Here is a 22,606-nt window from a genome sequence, read left to right on the forward strand (position 1 = left end):
AATGATTCCGTCAGCCGTATCAATATTGAGAATAAAGCACAGCAGACAAGCAATATGGTACGGCTGGTGACATGAAGAAAGGTCTCTTTGTGATAAGTTGTGGTGGTGAAACAAGTCCTCTTATTGGCTAAAAGATCCTCAGAAGTCTAAAATAGGCTACATCTTATAATGATCTCCAGTTCTGTTACACACTGGGAAATACAAACTGTATACAGTACATTGTGAGGAAAAAACGAAGAAAATCTACATCAAATACTCAATTAAAAGCAAGCTGTCCAGCTTTATCTGCCGCACTTTTCCACCCCTACGTTAAAAAGCAATATTTACAGGTCAGTCGTTTTTTGATTGGCAGATCTCCAAGTTGGTAGCAAACTGTAGGTTTAATAATACACCCCAGCTTTGACTCTATTTCATTATTTAGCAGTTTTTTTGGGGTTTTTTTTTTATCAACACAGCATGCTGTCCCCCAGGTTTTTGCTCTTGAAAATGTCACAATTTACATTTAAATGATGATGTGACGATCAAGGCCTCCATGCATTGGTCTTCCAGCTCAGTGTTTCCAGCTTTGATTTGGAAGCTCAGCTCAGGCGCTATCTCACTGGAACCTCAGGACTCGGTGCGTTGCCATGGCGCTATCTCACTGGAACCTCAGGACTCGGTGCATTGCCATGGCGCTATCTCACTGGAACCTCAGGACTCGGTGCGTTGCCATGGCGCTATCTCACTGGAACCTCAGGACTCGGTGCGTTGCCATGGCGCTATCTCACTGGAACCTCAAGACTCGGTGCGTTGCCATGGCGCTATCTCACTGGAACCTCAGGACTCGGTGCGTTGCCATGGCGCTATCTCACTGGAACCTCAGGACTCGGTGCGTTGCCATGGCGCTATCTCACTGGAACCTCAGGACTCGGTGCGTTGCCATGGCGCTATCTCACTGGAACCTCAGGACTCGGTGCGTTGCCATGGCGCTATCTCACTGGAACCTCAGGACTCGGTGCGTTGCCATGGCGCTATCTCTGCAGTTTATTACAGTACAGAGCCAGTTCTGAGCTGCTTTGTTAGCACTAGAAAGTTGGTGCTGTCTTTCAATATGTTTTTAATAGTTTTCCAACAAAAGAACAATATTTAATCTCCCATTTTTAGTTTGGGTAGCCTGTTATACTTATTATAAACCTCATGAATCATTGTAGCCAACAGGGTTCCCAGTAGAGTGGGAACTGGACTTTAGATAACTTGGCTTCAGAATCTTGAAATTCCCTTTAAACATTGGCATAAATGTCAAAGAGGCAAAGCGATCCTGTCTAAAATACAACCGATAAACACATTTAAAAAATGTCTTCATAGACAAAAACATGTGTTGGGTCTACAACCCTTTCATGCATGGCGACCTCATGTGGGGATGGATACAAAACCCTCTCTCTAGTCTTTCTATGGGGACATACGGAAGATGCAAATGCAGAATACCCTCATATGAGCCGGGTGCCATTTTTCCCCTATATAAAGCAATGGAAAAAAGTCACAGCGGTCATGACCTGCGGATGGGACCCTGGTCTGTCTCCGCAGTCAGTTGTCCGGCAGGTTATGACCACTGCGTCGGACATGAGGTCTTAGATAAGAGCCTGTAGCCTGGGAATTCCTATGCTGTGTGTAGCAAGGACAAGGGTGGAAATTTAGAGTGCTCAATTATTTCACCCCCAATTTAGAATGTCTAATTATTTGTTCCCCTCACCGCAGCAATTCCCCACACAGCTCAGGAGAACTGAAGGTTCAGTGGACGTCCTTCGCCCAGCATTGCAGCTGCCAGCGTTGCCACTACCAGAGTGCCCTGCGCTGCTGCCAGCGTCGCCACTGACGGATGGCCAGCGTTGCCGCAGAAGCCCAGGGGTCACAAAAGGGGTTAAACGGGTGCCCCTCTACAGAAGCCCAGGACTAGTCGTGGGTGTTAAATGGATGCCCCCTTAAAAAAGCCCGGGGGTTAAAAGAGGGGTTAGATGGGTGCCCCTATTTCAAGACCCAGGACCCCCCCAGCCGAAGGAGGTGTGGGGACCACCCCCACCACAACCCCGACCAACTCGCCCGCCTACCCACCCACGAGAATCCGGGGGGAGAAAAACGGACAGGGGGAGGGGTTGGTGTTTTAAATCCTTTGTCTGATGGAGTTAGGTGTGTTTTGTTGAAGACATTGTAAAGAAATGGTGCAGCTCTATGCAGTGTGTGTTCAATCATTTACTGGAAGCAAACTAAACCGGCTGCCAGGTTCCTGAATGCAGTGTAACAGGGAGTGCGTCAATAAGGCAAACGTTTGCTGTATTTATTTTTAAATGATAAAAATACGTATATTTACACTATTCTTTCAGAAATGGTAATTTTCAGGGGAACAACATATTACACGGCAATAGGTAAATCTTACAGAAATCGTGAAATCCATGAAAAAAAACACCAAGAAATGCATCATTTTGAGTCTTCAGTTTCTTATTTTATATCGAGGCCTCATAAAAGCATCTGAAGGGATGTATTTGCCGAATGAACAGTTACATTTAGACTTAACTTTTGCCGTCAACACAATTCGAGTAAGTTCTCATAACAATATAGTTGTTGTGATGAGAAATAAAAGAAGAAAGGAAAGAGAAGTCACTGGCTTCTTCTTTTCGAGTCCAGATAAGTGTAGTTTATTGAAGATAAAAGTTCTGAGTTGCAAAGTTACAACCAGACATCTTAAAGGTTACATGGTGACAACAGTTTGCAGGTATCCTCTCTCCAAGCTCGGATCAGAGCAATACAACGAACATTTCAGTATTCTCAGTAAATGCAGTCTTTCAGTGACATCATGATTTTCCTTAAACCAATCAGAAAAAGCCACAAATCTCTAACAGTTTCTTTACTGTGGGAACGAAATGTTTGTCAGAAGTGTTATTTCCCTGTAGCACCTAGAGCAGGACACAAGTGTTGTAAAAAAAAACATAAAACCTGTTTCTAGAGTTAAGCTTCTATCCTGCAATTCTGGAGGATGTGGAGATCAAAGGTACTTTACCAGCGGGACATCTCCCCATTTGTCCTCCTTTCCCGCAGTCATTGTCAGAAATTGTCCCAATACTGAATTCATTCTGTGGACTAAATTCTAAAACCTTTTCTAATTCTTAATCCGTTAATTTCTCTCTAAATAAAATGATCCAACAATAGTTAAAGAGAAAATTTAAATAACAGGTAGATGCCAGTTAAAAATGTTCCAAAAAATGACATAGCCTGTCCTCAGATGAGGACAATGGCACATAATAGGTTACATTTAAAAAAGAATACTTGCAGTTCAGAATTGCTGTAGCGTTCTATGCATGGGATGACATCTGTACACAGGATTAGAACAAACTTTGACAAACTCGAGCCTGTGATGGAGGCTGATTTCTAATATCTTATCTGCGATTTTATATCTCAAAGCCTCATCAATCATCGCTCAAGCTGCCGCACAGCCTTCCGAACCAGGCGCTGGACTGAGATCAGAGCGCTGTCAACTCAATAGACTTCTGTGCCTTTGGCACCTCTGAAGAGCCACAGGATCCCAATTAATTGCAGTAATGTATGCAACCACTGGGACCTGCAGACAAAGCCAGGGCATGAAGATTGAATCAAAACCCAGGGAGCCCTTTGTTATTCATTTCTTACATCCCTGGTCCTTAGGCTCCTCTTGCACTGCTACCATGTTGGGTCAGCCATTTCCACTTCAAACTACAGCACGAAGCTGGGATGAGACCCCAGTGTATTCTGTGAGCATGCATTCCGGCTGCTAATGAACTCGGATTTAAACAGCTCTGTCAGTAGCATTCAGTACACCCCCCCCCCCTCCCCCTCCCCCTCCCCCATTGCCACAGCTGAGCATTCAGAACGAGAGCCCTCGTCTGAGCACCATGATGAATACCAACACTACAGAACAGCACAGAAGAAGAAGTGGCAATAAATCACTCAATGAAAATTGGAGAAGTGGTATTTAACCCTTTAAGCTGCACAAGGGATAGAGCGTTTGTTTCAAACAGTTTCTTCTTAAAATACATTTGCGAGTGACTCGGATATCACAAAGGGGAAACTGACAATTTGGATGTGCAGATCCAACCTGGCAGTACATTTTAAACTCGGTTTCGGGCACCTCAAAAATGAGGAAGTTAGCATTGTTTTTATTTGTGGGGTTTTATTTAAGTTAACTTTGATGTCATTAAGTTATCGAATGAGGTGTTGGCATCACGGTAAAGTATTCAAGTAACTGATTGACAGCATGTGGAATAACTTCTTGTGTTCTCAGAATACATGTCAAAATGTGACAGAGATAAACAGACACTCCCATCATGTACCCTTATTTTCTCTCTTTGTTCCCGGGATGTTTTCTTGCATCAAGCAGAACTGTAAGGCACCAGCCGGCCCTCTGAAGAGTAACCTGACAGCACGACAGGTAGCTTCTCATTAATAGTAGGGGAGAAAACAAACCAGTCTCCAAAAATTGAAGCAAGAGAAGAAAAAAATTAAAAAACTACCGTGTTGTCTGTGCAGTCTGATTCATATTTGTCATGGGTAGATGTTGCTCAAACAGTCAGTAAGGCTGTATTATCGGTTATCACAGATTTCATGACTTCCCATTTCTGTGTAATATGCAGCTCCCCATTTCTGAAAGAATAGTGTGAATATACATATTCAAAAATAAACACAGCAATCGTTTGCCTTATTCAATAAATATTATGTTTAAATCATGAAATACCTTGAAATACCTTTTTTTAGACTGAATTGCAGTGAAATAAGCCGTTATAGATCATAGAGACTCCCACAGAGACAGCTCTGTGAGCTGAGAATGATATATTCGCCTCATCTCCAATCCTGTTTAAATTTAAAATATCGCAATGCTACACACTGCAGCTGACGTCGTTATCCAGGGCTTGTGGGTAGTCTGCCATTCAAGAGACGACACTCATGGCATTGTATGATGTGCTGGAACGTTCTGAAATCTGGCAGTTTGATTGGCTGAGAGTAGCTTCATGATTTATAATATTGAATTGATTCCATGACAACGCTAAATAGCGCTCAACTTTGAAATACTAAAACAAGCTTAATAACTTCATTGACAACCATTTCGACTTGAAGTCTTTCTCGCTGTCTTCAAATTTGAGATTGATTTGTGTCTTTTATTTTATTAAACCAGGACTTATTGCAGTTATTGATTTTTAGAGGAGAATGACAGTTCTGTTCTGATGTTTTAGCACGGTTGTGGGTTATTATTAGGGCCCTGCGTTTTACGCGACCTGCTTTCTTAGGCTGCACTTCATTCCTCCCACCACAAGGTGGTCATGTAGTCTGCTTAATTAAACCACTTATTGATTAATTATCTCCAGATCCCTTTAATCATCTCAATTAGTCATTCTATTAACGCACATTGGCGCGTTGATTAGGCGGCAGCAGCAGCTACGGACATTTATTTAGTCATGCATCCCTTTATTACTAATATGTCTTATTCAGTATTATTTCTTAGAATGTGTAAATAAATAATTTCAATGTTTCAGTTTACTACACATAATTTGTCAACAAAATATTTAAAAAAAAACAGCACTGATTCCCGGAACAATTTACATAAAATACTGAAATCATAACATCAATGCTGTAACATATATATATTACAAATAATAATAATAATAATAATAATAATAATAATAATAATAATAATAATAATAATAATAATAATGCAAGGTTGTTCTCAAGCAGCACATTAAGTGTCACTTACAGTTTCATGAAAGAAAATGTCCCATGCATTAAATGTTGCTATTAAACTTAAGCATCGTCAGTTGGTTAACCCTGCCTTCTTTCATAGACTGACGTTGTTCTGTAAAAACTTGGCCATGAGAAGAAACACTTCTTTCAGCATCTACAGAATTGGTAACAACTGACAAATATATTTCTGTGTTAAATTGGGAAATAATTCTTCAGCTTTAATCCAAAATCCATTCAAATTCATTATACTGACGTTTTCTTTTGCATATGGTAGGTATTTGTCCATTTCTGATTTACAGTCAGCATCAAATCCTGGAATAGAATATAATGGAAGGGCTTCCAGATCCAAACTACACACTTGTTGTGGGTCGAATATCCTTACTGCCATCAGAAAATTATGAGCTGGTTGAAAAAAAGCAATTTCTGGAGGTCCTTTAACACTACAGTGTTTGGTGTGCATTTCCTTTTCCACGAAGCCTGTGTAAAAAGCGATGTATTTGGAATGACATTCAGCAGCAGAATACCAAGTGCCCCATCGTGTTATGCATGGCTCAGGTGGCAACTTTGTGGATAAAGTACAGCCTTCTTGTTGGATTGCTTCTGTCAGGTGGTCTTTAAAATGTAGTTTTCTGCTTGGGCAATGTTTAAACCGTTTTTTTTAACGGTTGCAACCAGCTTGTCTGCTTTCAGAAAATAATTTGCCCAGATATTGCTGGCAAGGGCTATGAATTTGGCAGTAAACCTCGAAGAATGTCATTGCATGCCTTGATCATGTAAATGGCATTATCGGAGACAAAACCAGTCACATTATTAAAATTAACTTCAAATGCATTTAAATGTTTCACAACGCCCTGTGCCACCGATGAGTAATTCACAGAGTGCAGATTAACTGTATCGGCTAATATTACTTTCAGTTCAAAGGTATTTGATAGTCCTTGGAGATCAAACAAAATGTGCAAAACATACTGTTCCTTTGCATTTGTAGACTCATCAGTAACTATAGATACACTGTCAGACATCTTTACCAGTTGTACAATTTTCATCTTGTGCAACTCAGCAATTTGGGGTAGTGTGGCAAAGTGCCCCGCCCCTGTGTGCATTTGTGTGTTCTGTGTTGTGTATATGCGTGCGTGTGTTAATGTTGGTGTATAGTCATTGGTACACGGGATATAAACGGGTCTGTGTTTCACGTATATTTAAAAAGTGTAGATTTGTATTTAGGCACGAGGAGAGCACAAATCACTTCACGTGCTGGTTAAATGTAATATGTGAGCACGGGGTTGCACAGAATTAATTCACGTGCTGGGATTCAAGTGAATAATTAATTAGTAATTGAATCCCAGCACAACAGTATATATAGATGCACATTTTCACTCAGTCGTGGTTGGGTGTTCGGAAGAGGAGAACGGGTGAGAGAGAGAGGAGAAACTAAATAGTGTTAAATCATAATTATAAGTGTTTTGTACTCACCGTGTTTGTTTGTCTCCGTGCACCGTTTGTTGAGTGTTTAGTCGTTTTGTCTGTCTGTTTATTTTGGCGTCAAGTGCCGTGTCCTGTTTTGTATTCCATTGTTTAAACCTTTTATTTGTTATTAAACGCTGAGTGCAGCCATTGCACTCAGCTCATCACAACCACCGTCTCTGTGTCTGTATTCCTTCCTGCTTCTGGTCTGACGCCACCCACTCTGGCCGTCTTTGTGACACGTGGTGTCATCGTGGGATAGCCGCGCCTCCAAGCGTCAGACCAGGAGGGGTCTGGAAAAAAAAAAAAAAAAAAAGGGTCAATGGCAGAAGACGCCATCAAACTGCGGGGCTGGTTCCTAGAGAATGCTGGGCTGGAGGCCCAGTCTCTGCCCATAATCGTCCGGGCCCTGTGGATGATGGACAGTGAGAGATGGGAGGCCTATCAGGAGGAACACACCCCAAACACCTTGGAGGAAGGTGTGGAGTTTCTCCTCAGCTACCTGGAGGCAACGATAAAAGGAACAGCAGCCCAGGTAGCAGGCCCACCAGCAGAGGGTGAATGCCTGCTGTCCCCATCTCCACCAGCAGAGGGTGAGTACCTGCTGTCCCCATCTCCACCAGCAGAGGGTGAATGCCTGCTGGTTTTGCCTCCACAGCCCAAATGGGAGGAGCCTGAGCGTCCACAGCCCAAATGGGAGGAGCCTGAGCGTCCACAGCCCAAGCGGGAGGAGCCTGAGCGTCCACAGCCCAAGCGGGAGGAGCCCGAACGTCCTACGCCTGAGTGGGAGGAGCCCGAACGTCCTACGCCTGAGTGGGAGGAGCCCGAACGTCCTACGCCTGAGTGGGAGGAGCCCGAACGTCCTACGCCTGAGTGGGAGGAGCCCGAACGTCCTACGCCTGAGTGGGGGGAGCCCGAACGTCCACAGCCCAAGAGGGGGGAGTCGGTGCGTCCACAGCCCAAAAGGGAGGAGTCGGTGCGTCCACAGCCCAAAAGGGAGGAGTCGGTGCGTCCACAGCCCAAAAGGGAGGAGTCAGTGCGTCCACAGCCCAAAAGGGAGGAGTCGGTGCGTCCACAGCCCAAAGGGAGGTAAGTCGGGGCTTCCACAGCCCTGGGACCCAAGCCACCAGCAGAGGGAAAATGCCTGCTGGTTCAGCCCCAAGAGCCGGAAGGGGAGGGGTTACAGGCTCAACCCCCTGAAAATTTTTGGGGGGGAGAAGGGCAGGATGCTGGTGTCCCCCAGCAGCCTCTCGCTATGCTGCTGAAGGCAGCACGGCGCGCACATGCCCAGCCGCCACAGCAGAGGGAGCCAGCACCGCCAGGAGCAGAGGAGCAGGAGCTGCCTCTGCCTCCGCCACCACCACCGCAAGTAGCAGAGGAGCAGGAGCTGCCTCTGCCTCCGCCACCACCACCGCAAGGAGCAGAGGAGCAGGAGCTACCTCTGCCTCCGCCACCACCACCGCAAGGAGCAGAGGAGCAGGAGCTGCCTCTGCCTCCGCCACCACCACCGCAAGGAGCAGAGGAGCAGGAGCTGCCTCTGCCTCCGCCACCACCACCGCAAGGAGCAGAGGAGCTGGAGCTGCCTCTGCCTCCACCACCGCCAGGAGCAGAGGAGCTGGAGCTGCCTCTGCCTCCACCACCGCCAGGAGCAGAGGAGCTGGAGCTGCCTCTGCCTCCGCCACCGCCTGGAGCAGAGGAGCTGGAGCTGCCTCTGCTGCCCGTACCTCCGCAGGGAGTACGGTGGCCGGAGCCCCAGAAAGGGGAGCTGCCGGCCACGAAGAAGGGGGATGAGGTCTGGAGACCACTTTCCCCAGCAGCAGTTTCGCTGCAGGAGTTCTTGTGGCCGGAGCCCCACAGGAGGGAGCTGCCGGCTATGAAGAAGGGGGAGGTCGGGGGACCACCTGCCCCCGCAGCTTTTTCGCTGCAGGACGGGACCAGCATGCTGTCAGCCGTGCCACTACCGGCAGGGGAGCTGACAGCATGTCCAGCCATGGGCCCACTAAAGCCTCCCTTCCCAGCCCGAGACTTTGGCCGGGACTGCTGGGTATTTAAGGGGGGAGGTGGCCGTTGAGGCCATGTGTGCTGCGCACAAGGGGGGGTATATGTGGCAAAGTGCCCCGCCCCTGTGTGCATTTGTGTGTTCTGTGTTGTGTATATGCGTGCGTGTGTTAATGTTGGTGTATAGTCATTGGTACACGGGATATAAACGGGTCTGTGTTTCACGTATATTTAAAAAGTGTAGATTTGTATTTAGGCACGAGGAGAGCACAAATCACTTCACGTGCTGGTTAAATGTAATATGTGAGCACGGGGTTGCACAGAATTAATTCACGTGCTGGGATTCAAGTGAATAATTAATTAGTAATTGAATCCCAGCACAACAGTATATATAGATGCACATTTTCACTCAGTCGTGGTTGGGTGTTCGGAAGAGGAGAACGGGTGAGAGAGAGAGGAGAAACTAAATAGTGTTAAATCATAATTATAAGTGTTTTGTACTCACCGTGTTTGTTTGTCTCCGTGCACCGTTTGTTAAGTGTTTAGTCGTTTTGTCTGTCTGTTTATTTTGGCGTCAAGTGCCGTGTCCTGTTTTGTATTCCATTGTTTAAACCTTTTATTTGTTATTAAACGCTGAGTGCAGCCATTGCACTCAGCTCATCACAACCACCGTCTCTGTGTCTGTATTCCTTCCTGCTTCTGGTCTGACGCCACCCACTCTGGCCGTCTTTGTGACAGGTAGATATTCCCTTCTCAGTTGACCTGCTGTAGGAATTGCTCCCGCATTTATTACATGTTTGTTCACAGATGCACGTAGTTTGGGATTATCAATTTTTTCCAGGGGAATATTAGCACAAAGAAATGTCTCTGTCAAATAAAAAATAACATCTCGTCGGCGTTCAGAATTTTCGTTCCCCTTACGTTTTTTACTGGAGGACACCATCTCACAGCTGTCAATCTCAGCCTTTCGTTTTCTGTGTTTTTCTGACGATAAATGTTGGTCTATTGTTGACCTTCAAGTGTGGTCCAAAGATAAATTGCAAGTTGTGCAAAATAAATTCTACCCATCGGTGTACAGAACACCAGGTGGATATTGCTGCGTGCGTTCGCTCAATGAAATGCTTTTTGATTGCAATGTCTTTGAATCCACGTTTAGGTCTCTCGATTTTTCTTTTAACGCATCAATTTATTCAATTACCATTTATAATCATCATAATTAGCTTTTCTTTTTCTAATTAGTCAAAGCGTAATGTGTTGATTTCTTAATTGAGAATTCGATTACTATAACTGGAGTGGCTGAAGGGACATCTAGGGGATAGCAGGTGAATTACAATTGAAAAAAACAGGACCTTAGTTATTATGTAATCACCCGTGTGCATATTAAAGCTGCATTGATCCACAACTCTACTAAATACTACACTTTATATCAGGGGTGGCCAACGTTGTCCCTTCCACTCCTGGTCTTAGATTCAACCCTGTTCTAAATGGTTTAATTGAACCCATTAAACCTCCATCCAGACCCTGAAGTTGTTCATACTTGTTAAACCTGGAGTGGAATAGCCTGATCTAGTAGTAGTATAAACCGGATCTGGTTTATACTATAGCCAGGCCACCTATCTCTAATACTTTCCCGTAGTATAATCCTAGCAAAGTGTAATAAAGCATAGTGAAAGCATGGTAAAGATTTGTGAGGTATAGTAAAGCATATTAATAAACATAGCAAACCAGGGTAAACTGCAATCAATTTACAGTGTTGCCATGGGAAAAGCATGGGAGAGCTACAAAAATACATAACCGTGCAGAGATACCGTGGGAAACTTGTATAAGACATGCTACTACAAAGCTATAGTTCTGTTTTCACCCTGAAATTTGCCCTCAACAATACTGTTTTATATCAAGAAACCCAGGACTTCACATGCCGTGGATACATTTATGTAACTGAAGAATTCGTACAACAGGAGGCTGCCTGTTCAATGTGCTGTAGTGCTGCTGCAGGTCAGCTGTCACTAATGATAAGCTCTCTGCTTTATTGATCACTAATTAGATGAGTTAAAAATACTTCTCCATGAAAAACAGCGTGATCGCATTGAACTTCTGGACAGGCAGAATCGATTTTCACACAATCATAACTGTTACTGGGAATGCATCCTTCGAACACTCAAATTTCACAGAAACCAACGTTCCCCAGGCTACCAGGCGAAGCTGCTCCATTCATTCATTAGATAGTAGGGTTTGCTGTTCTTTCTGTCAGTGTGGTTTCAGAAAGGACAGATGTGAGGGTTAATGAGGTGGTGTGTATTGAACTGGAGTAATGAAACCAAGATGCCCAGTGTGTGAACTGACCCACGGCACACAAGGTGCGTCTAATCTCCCGATTCCACTGCCTGGTGCTCCTGGCTACAGCTGCCCACAAAACAGGGTGTTTCTACGGCTCGTCCAAGCGGACTTTGTGTATGATACTCGAAGGAGCCAAACTGGCGACAAAGGAAGTGCATCATCACGTAGAGGGAAGGGTGCGTAGAGAAGAAACTGACCGGGAAATCACTTCCATTGAGGCTGATTTTCTGTCGTCGAGGTAGAGCACACATATGACATGTTCTTTATTGTTTTTCTTTAAGCTTTATTGTATTCACAGAAAGCAGAGAACTTTGTTAAAATGAACAATGTTCATCCTGCTTCGGCACACACGACACAAGTCTGCTTTTTTGTTTAGCTGTGCTCTCCTTCTTATCCAGATTCCTTATTATTTGTACTGGTTAAATGGATTTGATAACGCTGGTTTCTTAAAAACAAAACACACACAACTTAAGAAAGTTTCGTAAGAAAATAGTTCAGATCTGCCTAAGATTGTTCTTACGTTCAATTCTTCCATTTCTCCCACGATCGTCCTAAATTTCTTCTTAAGAACTTCTTAAATACTGTCTTTAAAAAAAAAAAAAAATCCTGAGTAATGTAGGCCTAAGGCAAACTGAATAAATAAATAAATAAATCAAATCCTTGTTTGCATAAATATTAACGTAAACGCAGACTGTTAGTTTCATCTGAGCAATTTATTTTGATCCTTTTATACATTTGGGCAAATCTAAACAGAAATAAAACAACAATACAATGACAATTTCAGTAACTGTCAGGGACAGGTTTTTTAACTACATGGGGATGCTGTGATCAGTGTTCTTGTAACTCGAAATGCAGCTGTAAAAAAATGTATTGTAGCCCAAATCCCAGCAGCAGCATGGAGCTCTATTTTTTAACTGACCAAAAATCGTGCTTCTGCCTGGGGAATCTGCTCGCTGATCTGTCCTTAGCACTACGGCTTCCAAAAACGGAGATAGCCCCAGTGACTAGATTGTAGTGCGGCGGATAGATCATGGTCTTCTTAAGGGTAAAAACAGTCCCTAAAGCCTGAAAACCTTTTAAATGTATTATTATTATTATTTACAATAAAGGGGACATTAATAATGGTTAAATATGATTAAAACTTGTTTAGCTGTGTGTTTGTATTGTATTTCTATTGTATTTGTTTGACAAGAGCGAACTGCGCTGTGTAGGCCTACTCTAATAACAGAGTTTTTCTTGTCATCATTTGTCTCCGATGTGATTTTGTGGGAAATTTCTTTGGAATAAGTGTGATACGCTTTCGGTTCACCAGTATGAAACCAATTGGTTCATCAAACGCAAACTTTATTTCAATTGAATTCGGCACGCCTCTGGAGTATCCGTTTGAAACTGGCCTAACTGTCTATGACTGATCAATTGATTTCACATAATGAAACCTTAGTCGTATCAGAGAGCCACTCTCGAAAAGGGTCCCTATCCGACCTCATGCAAGTGGTTAAAAATTCAAGAAGTGGTCTTTTAGACTGCTGCACCCCGACACAAGCTGCTCTCACAGCAGTACTGTTTTATTCATCAGGTATATTACAGCAAAATGTAGGTTTTAATTTTGCACGAAGCAAACAATAATATACAATTTTAAGGCATGTATTCATTTACTCATTGTGTTGGATGCCCTGTGTCTACTGTCCTGCATGTTCCATTTAATACCATCCTGTGGCAAAGTGCCCCGCCCCTGTGTGCATTTGTGTGTTCTATGTTGTATATATGCGTGCGTATGTTAATGTTGGTGTATAGATTGGTACACGGGATATAAACAGGTCTGTGTTTCACGTGTGTTTAAAAAGTGTATATTTGTATTTAGGCACGGGATTGCACATCACGCACGTGCATTTAAAATATAATATGTGAGCACGGGGTTGCACAGAATTAATTCACGTGCTGGGATTCAAGTGAATAATTAATTAGTAATTGAATCCCAGCACAACAGTATAAATAGGCACATTTTTAGTCAGTCAGGGTTGGGTGTTCGGAAGAGGAGAACGGGTGAGAGAGAGGAGAGTTAAAATCATTAGAAGTAAATATAATAGTTGTTTGTTCTCACCGTGTTTGTTTGTCTCCGTGCACCGTTTGTTTAGTGTTAGTCCGTTTTGTCTGTCTCTTTATTTTGGCGCAAGTGCCGTGTCCTGTTTTGTGTACCGTTTAATACCTTTTTATTTGTTAATAAACGCTGAGTGCAGCCATTGCACTCAGCTCATCACCATCACCGTCTCTGTGTATTCCTTTTCTGGTCTGACGCCACCCACTCTGGCCGTCTTTGTGACACATCCCCAATGTGTTTGCCTAGCAGTTCAACATCATTAATTCAGTCCTCCTACAAGCTTTGCATGCATCAGCTTTGCTTTGGCAGCCATTTTCAGGCCTCATTAATCTCTACACACTAAAAACCGAGTGCACTGCACAGCCCTCACTCCCTACTTCCAATAACCCTAACCCTACTGCACTGCACAGCCCTCACTCCCTACTTCCAATGAATTCCATCACTGGCTCTAATACAAACACGTCGGCCCACGGTGATATCCTAGACTAACAACAGAGAAAGCTTAGCTGTTCATTTTTCACATTGTTTGCTGGCACACACCCGCTGAGGGAAGCTCACCGCAATGAACTACCCACCGTCCCACTCATCACTAATGCATCAGGGTTATTGTAATTGCCACTGCTGTGAGGAAAGCATGGGCTCAGTGTCTCTGTGTTCCTCATGTAGTGAAATATGCCTGCATATCTTTAAAGGTGTCCTAAGCTCTCTGCTGTATTGATCAGACATTATCGTTGCACTGTGATAGAGTTTGAGGCGGGCAGAGCGAACAGGACTACATCCAAGGGCACTTTTTTTTCCATTTCATTTATTATTTGTTTATTTAGCAGACACCTTTAGCCAAGGCGACTTACAGAGACTAGGGTGTGTGAACTATGCATCAGCTGCAGAGTCACTTACAACTACGTCTCACCCGACAGACGGAGCACAAGGAGGTTAAGTGACTTTCTCAGGGTCACACAACAAGTCAGTGGCTGAAGTGGGATTTGAACCGGGGACCTCCTGGTTACAAGCCCTTTTCTTTAACCACTGGACCACACAGCCTAGGTTTCAGACCGCTGCAATGCATACCAGGGGAGACTTGGGGTTTGATACAGGAAAGTTGCCTCAAACTAGGTCTCCTGGAACCAGGTTTCAAGCTACTGTTCCTGAAGAATGAGCTTTGTGTTGTCACAGCTTTCGACATTCCCAGAGATGTCTGCCTTTGGTTCAGGCTCATTACTGCTACAAACCAGTCAGTACTATAGAGAACAGTTTCATGGATGGATGGCTGTATTGATCGTTGTTTCTAGTCTGCCAGCTGTCTCCGGACAGGGAAATGAGAGGTATATCGAAAGAGTTGGGGCAGGTCAACGAAGTTCTACACAAGCACATGATGAGCAGCAATTCTGCTGTGAATGAAAAACGCTGCAGGACACGCAGACGAACGTTTCAGCAAGCACGTCACGGCGAGGAGTCCTCCAGTGTTGGGGTGCTGTTCTTATGTCCTGTATAGCGTTACCAGATTTCCAGAGTGAAAAAACAGGATATTTGTTTTCTTCAATTCATTGACGCCGTAAGCAACTCTGCAGCAATTCAAATCACTGTATATAATAACACAATCATAATTTAAAAGTTAAACATTGCATGTATTTATTATATATCACAACTATATATATATTGTATATTGGCAGCTGGGTTTTTATTGAATACTGGTTAGGGACCGGTAATGGGCTAGTAATGGCAGCTCAGCCCAGTCTTGTGTTAATTAAAAGCGCTGCAATGGCTGTACTCCGTCCCCAAGGGTTGGAATAATTAAAAGTAAACACAGGGGATCAGCAGTACTGCTTTATTGATCAGGTACATTACTTTTGCATGAAGCAAACAATAATATAGTGGACTGCTGACAGCTGCTGTGTGCGAGACTCCCACTCAAACACAAGCCCTTTCCAACCCCGTCCCACTCTCAGTCACAAACCGCTACAGCAACACAAGACCTCACAGCTGAGGCTGTTAACTCTACAGTGTGTTGAATTGCATTCAGACTCTATATTTAAACAGGGGTGGAAAACACATTTTAGGTCAGTAATTACTGTGGTTTTCTGTTCACATCAAGTGCCATTACTCTCATTGAGGACAGGCTACTTTGTAATTTTTTGGAGCATTTTTAACTGGCATCATCTACCTGTTATTTTAATTTTCTCTTTAACTATATTGTTATGATTGCTGAGAGGTGCATCAATCATTTTCTCCAGAATAAATCACGTCTGCAAAATTGACCAATCACCATTTAGTGGGTGTCAGAATCTCAGTACACCTGATGCAGGTGTGCAGACATCACATGAATAGAACATATACTGCATAAGCTATTTATGAATAAACTTGACCATACCTCGCTGTGATTTAAAATGATTACCTATGTTTTGCCATGCTTTCACTGTGCTTTACTGCACTTTGCTGTGTTTTTACTATAGTAAACTTTTATATGGGTTAGTTTACCATGCTTTGTTTTTTAATATGCTTTACATGTACCATACCTCTCTGTGCTTTACAATGCTTCCCTATGCTTTCACTGTGCTTTGTTTACTGTGTATAAGGGTAAGGCCATAGGGGTGATATGATGACTGAACCAGAAAATTGGTTCAGTCATCATATCATCATTGCTTTTTAAAGTTAAAATAACAATATCACCAACACTTCTGGCTCTATTTGTTGTACTCTTGTATTTGTTGTAGTCTGTCGCTCAGATTGTGCAGAATGTTTGTCAATCAAGTAATAAAAAAGAAGGAGAAGAAGAGTCTAATGTTTCCGTCACAGCTGCTCAAGCAGCATCAATCTTTGAAGTCAATGTTCTGTACTTTGTCTGATGCCATTTCCGTTTGCTAGCACTGGAGCCCTTTTAAAAGCATCAGAGTCTAAAGCAGGCATTCATAATAAATACAGACCCTGCAGAAGATCCGATGGCAATGCATGATAAATAATGCAAGAGGGGGATCGGTCAGTGAAGACAAATACAGTGTGCACTGTTCTCTGGTGAGCCACAGGACACAGCACCGCCACCAAACAAGAATTACAAAGTGCATGAAGAGTTGCTCAATATTTACACTGACTTACCACTGCAATAATACCCTAGAACATGAAGCTGAGGGAACTGAAGACACTTTGGGGCTTGTAACTTGGTTTCAGGAGACTAGGTTTCAGACCGCTGCATGGCACACCAGGGGAGACTTGGGCGTTTGATACAGGAAAGTTGCCTCAAACTAGGTCTCCTGGAACCAGGTTTCAATCTACTGTTGAATGAGCTGAAGAATGAGCTTTGTGTTCTCACAGCTTTCAACATTCCCAGAGATTGGTTCAGGCTCATTACTGCTACAAACAATCAGTACTATAGAGAACAGCATTAAGTGGCTGAGGTAGGAGGCCCCTTGTGATGTTACTGTTTGAAATGGACTTCGCTCAATTCACTCACTTGCCCGTGTCTTTACTTTCTTATCTGAAGAGAACCCAGATGGTTTTGTTCCCAGAATTCACACACTGACGTGCCGCAGTGGAGGTCTCTGTGGCTCTGGATCGATGGCAGTCCACTCTCTCTTGTTTCTTTGCAATAAAAAAAGGTATTGAATAGCTGTAGAGCCTGAACATAATGAGCACTTAAATGTAGTGTACTCCCATCAAACAGTCACTTAAACCCCTGGCAGCTTACCAGCTCTCAGCCTCTATGGCCTTCCAGCAGCTTCTCGCTGTGTGGGTTTTGGTTTTTTTGCCAATAAATGAAAAGGAAAGAAACTTAAAGGCGCAGTTTCCCATGTGTTTTTTAAACAATATATTTTTGGCAAAAGGGCAACTGGAAGGTATACTCAAAATTTCCCAATATCTCAGAATGAAGAAATGACTGAAACGTGCTGTCATCTGTGTTTTCCTTTCAAGGCAGTACTACAAGTTTATCGTATCATCTTAGTCTCGAGTAAGTTTTCTTTTTATTCAACGTATTTGTTTCAAACGGCATCAGAAAATTAACAGCTATATCATACCTTTTCTTTGGCTAACCTAAAATAGCACTCTAAGTTATGTAGAGTAGTGTTCAAAAGTTTGGAAACAAGAAATGATTAATAGCAAGACTAGGAAGACAAAATATCACACCCAGTCATTCCACATTGGTAGTAAGTGGATCATATTTGGGGACCACAGCATCTGTGGGAGAGACTGTTCATTAAAATCTCTTGCATATTTTTAATGAGAGGATAGCTTGGTATCTTCGTATAGGAAATCACCCATGACAACTATATCAGTGATGTGAGACCAGAGATTCTATTGAGCACCATGGCAACAGCCCTACCACTTTTGGGAACACATTAATATAGAAACCAATGTCGTTATTTCACTGTTAATCAGCATGGATTTGCCAACAACAAGCCCCTGTAATTAAGTTATGGGAAACGAAGCCTCTCGATAACTGCCCACCTTTTCCTGTAAACAACAGCAATTAAGAGTGCCTAATTTCCTGCTCCACTGCCCGCCATGGGTACAGTAAATAACTTAATCTTAGTCTTCAGACAGCGGGACGCACACCCATGGGTTTCTAAAGTAAATCACACGTGACTGTAAGCGCTCCAGCACGGTCTTTTTGAACAATGTGGCGCTATGAAAGTAAACACACATTATCGCCTGGCTGCAAATTAACATGTTTCTAAACGTGCAAGACAGTTTTTTCGTGCAGCAGGAAAGAACATGCAATCAAATTGGTATCAACATTAATTTTTAAATACAAAACGACTAACTGCAAGGACTACATCTCCCCTGATAATTTATGGTTAAAACGAGTTCAAAGTAACGCGCTATACACAAGTTCTCCCAACATGTAACCATTGTACGGCAGCGGCGTGCACATGTATTAGAGCACCCCATTGCTTCAGTAGTTTTGATGTGTTGTGCTGGTGTAATCAAACCACTAGAACTGAAAATCTTGGAAAATACGCTAATTAGTGATTGTCTAATTGAACTGATGACTTTTAGGCCACACGTGCAATTCGTTTAAAATAGTCAGAGAAAAGGAACACTTGAGACTTTTTAAAAGTAGTTTAAGGTGCCTAAAGCAGAAAGTGGCAGAACATTTTCACACGAGTGTATTGTTTGTACAGAAAAATGACATTCGCACACCTTGAGGTTTTAGTGCAGGTAAATGACTAATCGAGAGGTGTTCTAACACATTTGCACGCTACTGTACTCTCTCTAGTAGCCTAACCTTCATTTTATCAACCATTTCATCTTATAGAGAACATCCTTCCGCAGCTGATCATTTAACTGCCATTTGCAAAACTAACACAAAAATAGTTATTTAAATGACATTTTATTTTCATTCTGGGCGTTTTAGTTTCATAATTTCTCTGTCGCTTTTGACATCCCTTCAAAGCGAAGGGGTCGTCAGCTTGGGTCTATAAATCTGAGACAGATTATTTGGTTTAACCGTGCTGCTCGCGTTACCAGTGGAAACTCATTCTCATTGCTAAAGCAACTGACAAGAATACAGCACAGCACATGACGCAGCAACATAATTAATATACACAGGAATCGCTTAGCATGCAACAGTCCCAGCGAATCTGACCCCATTTTGCCGGAGAACAAGGCACGTTTCGTTTTAACGCAAGACTATTTCCATCGTCTGGTCTTGTTAGTCACGATGACTGGAACATTTGGTCAGAAACAACAACGTGTATTGCATGCTACTAAAACAACAAAGCCATCAAAAACAGAAATGTTAAATTAATAAAAAGGAGTGCCTGCCCATAACCAAAACCATAACAACAAACTAGGTTAGGTACATTCGAGACGTTGCCTATCGGGTAAACGCAATTACAGCATTGAAATCGTCCTACCTGGGCGTTTAAAAAGAGACATATGATGTAGTACAGCACCATTGGGGTGGCAGTAGTACTTTCCAGTTTGCAATTCATTGAAAATGTCCACATCTCAGTGATGAGACAGTGCGGCAAGGCTGGTGGTGGAAACAATGGCGAATCTCCTGCAGCATCCGATCACTGGCACCATCAGATGCCCTGCGCCCAAAAAGAAAAGATTCCCGATGGTCTGAACAATTTCACCGATGCATGGGCTAGAGGCGTCGCTTCGCACAGACGGAGGGGTGGTGTTGTCATTGGGCTCCAAAAACGGCCACCAGCAAAAAAGAAATGATTGATCTGTCTACCGTAATCCCTCCATCTGAGTCGGGTTTGTCTGATGAATGGAGAAAAAAAGCATATCGTATCACATTCCTGGTGAAACCGACATGCATCCCACTCTCCCTCTCCCTCTCCACGCCCCTCCCACGTCTCGCATCCACTGGGAAACGGCTGAACAAAAGCACCAGTACAGCGGTCCAGATGTTTCTTTTGAACTCTCCTCCCCTTGTTTGTTCTTCATTAATCCGCGTTATTTAAAAATAATAAGGAGGCTGTGTTTTGTTGTTCTTGTTGCGGGTAGTATTAAGATGTTGATTTAATTGCGGCGGGTGCAGTTTTGCAATGTAGGCTACAATGCCCTCACCCACGCAGTGTATTCAAAACATGGCAATATAGCAAGTTAGCAAACGTATCTCGGCATTTTACATTATCATACCATAATTCAAGGTAACAGATTAAGGACACGCATTTAGTAAACTGTAACCCTTTTTAATAAAACAAAAAGCAAAATACACAATTTAACAAACAATCTTTGTGAAAAAAATGGTATATATATATATATATATATATATATATATATATATATATATATATATATATATATATATATATATATGCTAGATATCTATGCTACTAGGGCAGCGTTTATGCCTTTTTGTTTTTAATCACGTTTGCAGAGATTTTCACTATTAATTATTATTAATATAACACATACATATAACAACTAAAAACTTGTAAAACACAGAATGTTCCTTTTAAAAAGACGGAAAGCATGACTTGATATGTACAATTCACAGTTTTTATGGGATGTTTTTTAGGAGGGGGGCGGGGGTGGGTGACAATTGTATTGAGACGGGTCATCTCGTTTACAATGACGTCCTGGGTGGAGTTGACACGGAGCATGAATTATATTTTAAAAAATAAATATAATTATAAACATCAAACATTATCAGCTTTGTCATTCCGATGTGTATGTCGTCTTTGTCGAAATAATATAAAACACCTGCCACATGAAGCGCATACAAGGCTGGGCTATGTTCTGCGACATGCAGCATTCTGTAAAGCAAGATACAACTCACTCTGGTGCAATGGGCATATGTGAGGCTGGTAGGACTGGGTGATGCACACAAACTAAGGTCTTTCCAAGCGACAGTCTCAACAGCTCCGGGGAGCACACTTTGCAGACACACACTGCAATTCTGTTTTTAAAATGTGGGACAGTCATCATCTTTCGCAGTATTCGTTATTCCGGGTGGCAGCCATGCAGGAAAGTGTAATCTATGCAGTCTGCCATATGGCATCAGAATATCTGATGGTAGGGTCTGTATGTTTTGCATACAATTCCCGTGACCCATGTTGAACAACACAGCTTAGCTCACTAGTGGAAATCCACATTCTAATTAAATCTGCAATGACACCTCCCTTATGAAAGTCGCCCTTCTACATGATTCAAAAATGTATTCCAACACCAGGGAGTGACTAAGTATCCCGGCGTCGCAGAATTGAAAGTCTTCCACTCTACCTTTATTTTGTCTGAGGTTATCTTTGCGATTGTATTGCATGCCAATGCAGATTTGGAATGTGGGTCTCTATTCTGCCCCAGGAGACCCTATGAATAATCTTATTGCAGCAGACCTGTATTGACCTAAGCCCCTTTCACACTGGCATGTTCTACCCGGGTCAGAACCCACCCGGGTCAGGTCCCGGTGTCAAGCAGGTCGGCTACGCGATTTCACACTGCTTTTCGTAGAAGCAGGGTCGACCTGGGTGACAGACGCAAGAACACAATGCACGTATCAATGCCCTGGAAGCATCTTCCATCCAAGCTTCTCTGGATTGAACCGTCGGTCCAGATGTTGATTAGGGCAAATGTTTCTTCATCCCTGCTGCAATCTGACTCATGGTGTGTCTCAAGCAACAAAAAATATGGCTGAACAGAATAAACAGAAACGTTCCTTGATGAATGAACCCTTGGCTGTTTGCTATTTCGTTGGCCATCATGCATTTTGTTTCGCTCAGCCCGAGTCAAAGCGAGTCAACCCACACCCTGAGTGTAAGACCCCTGTATGTGGTTTCACACTATAGGGATTGTGACCTGGGTAGCCAGAACCCAGGTCCGGATCCAGGTAGGAGTGCCAGTGTGAAAGGGGCTCTAGATTGTGTCTGAAAATCCCTGATCTTCTTCCAAAGAACTTGTAATGAATTGGCATCTCATCCCATCTCAAGGCAAAGGCTGGGCACGATCCATACAGTTCAAAGCCTTACCATTCAACTGAACAGCAAGCAGGTAAGTAGGGATCTTATACTGATGTCAGTATTATTAACTCGTCAGCCGCTAGGAAGGGATCCATTACAAACTCAATGTTATTATATTATTTTTTTTGTTTTTACCCGTTGCTTTCCCCAGTTTACAATAGAATGTCCCATTCCGTTCCCTCACCGCAGCAGCTCTGAAGAACTGAAGGCCAGTAGAATTCTTCCCATCCCACCGTCAAGCCAATCGGCTCTGAAGACAAAGACCGCCCTGTCCTGCTTGAGGTAACCGGCAGGCACCTCCTTAACCTGCGGGAGCGCCAATGTGATCTTCAATGTCCACAGAGTAGACAGGACGTCGGTTTAACAAGTCGTGTGTTCTAAAACACTTAAATTCATCCCAATCACGGCTGGCAATTGAGTGTGCGATTGTTGCATCGCGATGTTTACCAGTCAGCAAAGCCAATACTTTTCCAAGTGTTAAACACATATCTTTTTAAGGTTTCCCCACAGGTCTCTTCTTAGGCCTCAACGCCGACCTCCCTACCCAGTAGCAGACCTGCTAGTT

The 22,606-nt window shown here is 43.1% G+C and overlaps 1 protein-coding gene across 5 annotated transcripts in view; it reads right to left on the bottom strand.

Annotated features, from left to right (window-relative positions):
• The window catches only part of LOC117416165 (receptor-type tyrosine-protein phosphatase O-like), a 60,350-nt gene extending 40,423 nt beyond the window's left edge, over positions 1 to 19,927 (bottom strand). For 4 of the 5 annotated variants that reach the window (XM_034027235.3, XM_034027238.3, XM_034027234.3 and 1 more), the window contains exon 1: positions 19,483 to 19,927. In XM_034027235.3, coding sequence (XP_033883126.3) covers positions 19,483 to 19,575 — 93 coding nt within the window. In that variant the 5' untranslated portion in view covers positions 19,576 to 19,927. The remainder of the gene's footprint in view (positions 1 to 19,482) is intronic. The other variant, XM_059026871.1, reaches the window with a different exon arrangement.
• Between the last annotated feature and the right edge of the window lie 2,679 nt (positions 19,928 to 22,606).

Source organism: Acipenser ruthenus, chromosome 7 (assembly GCF_902713425.1).
Source record: "Acipenser ruthenus chromosome 7, fAciRut3.2 maternal haplotype, whole genome shotgun sequence".
Classification (NCBI taxonomy): Eukaryota; Metazoa; Chordata; class Actinopteri; order Acipenseriformes; family Acipenseridae; genus Acipenser; species Acipenser ruthenus.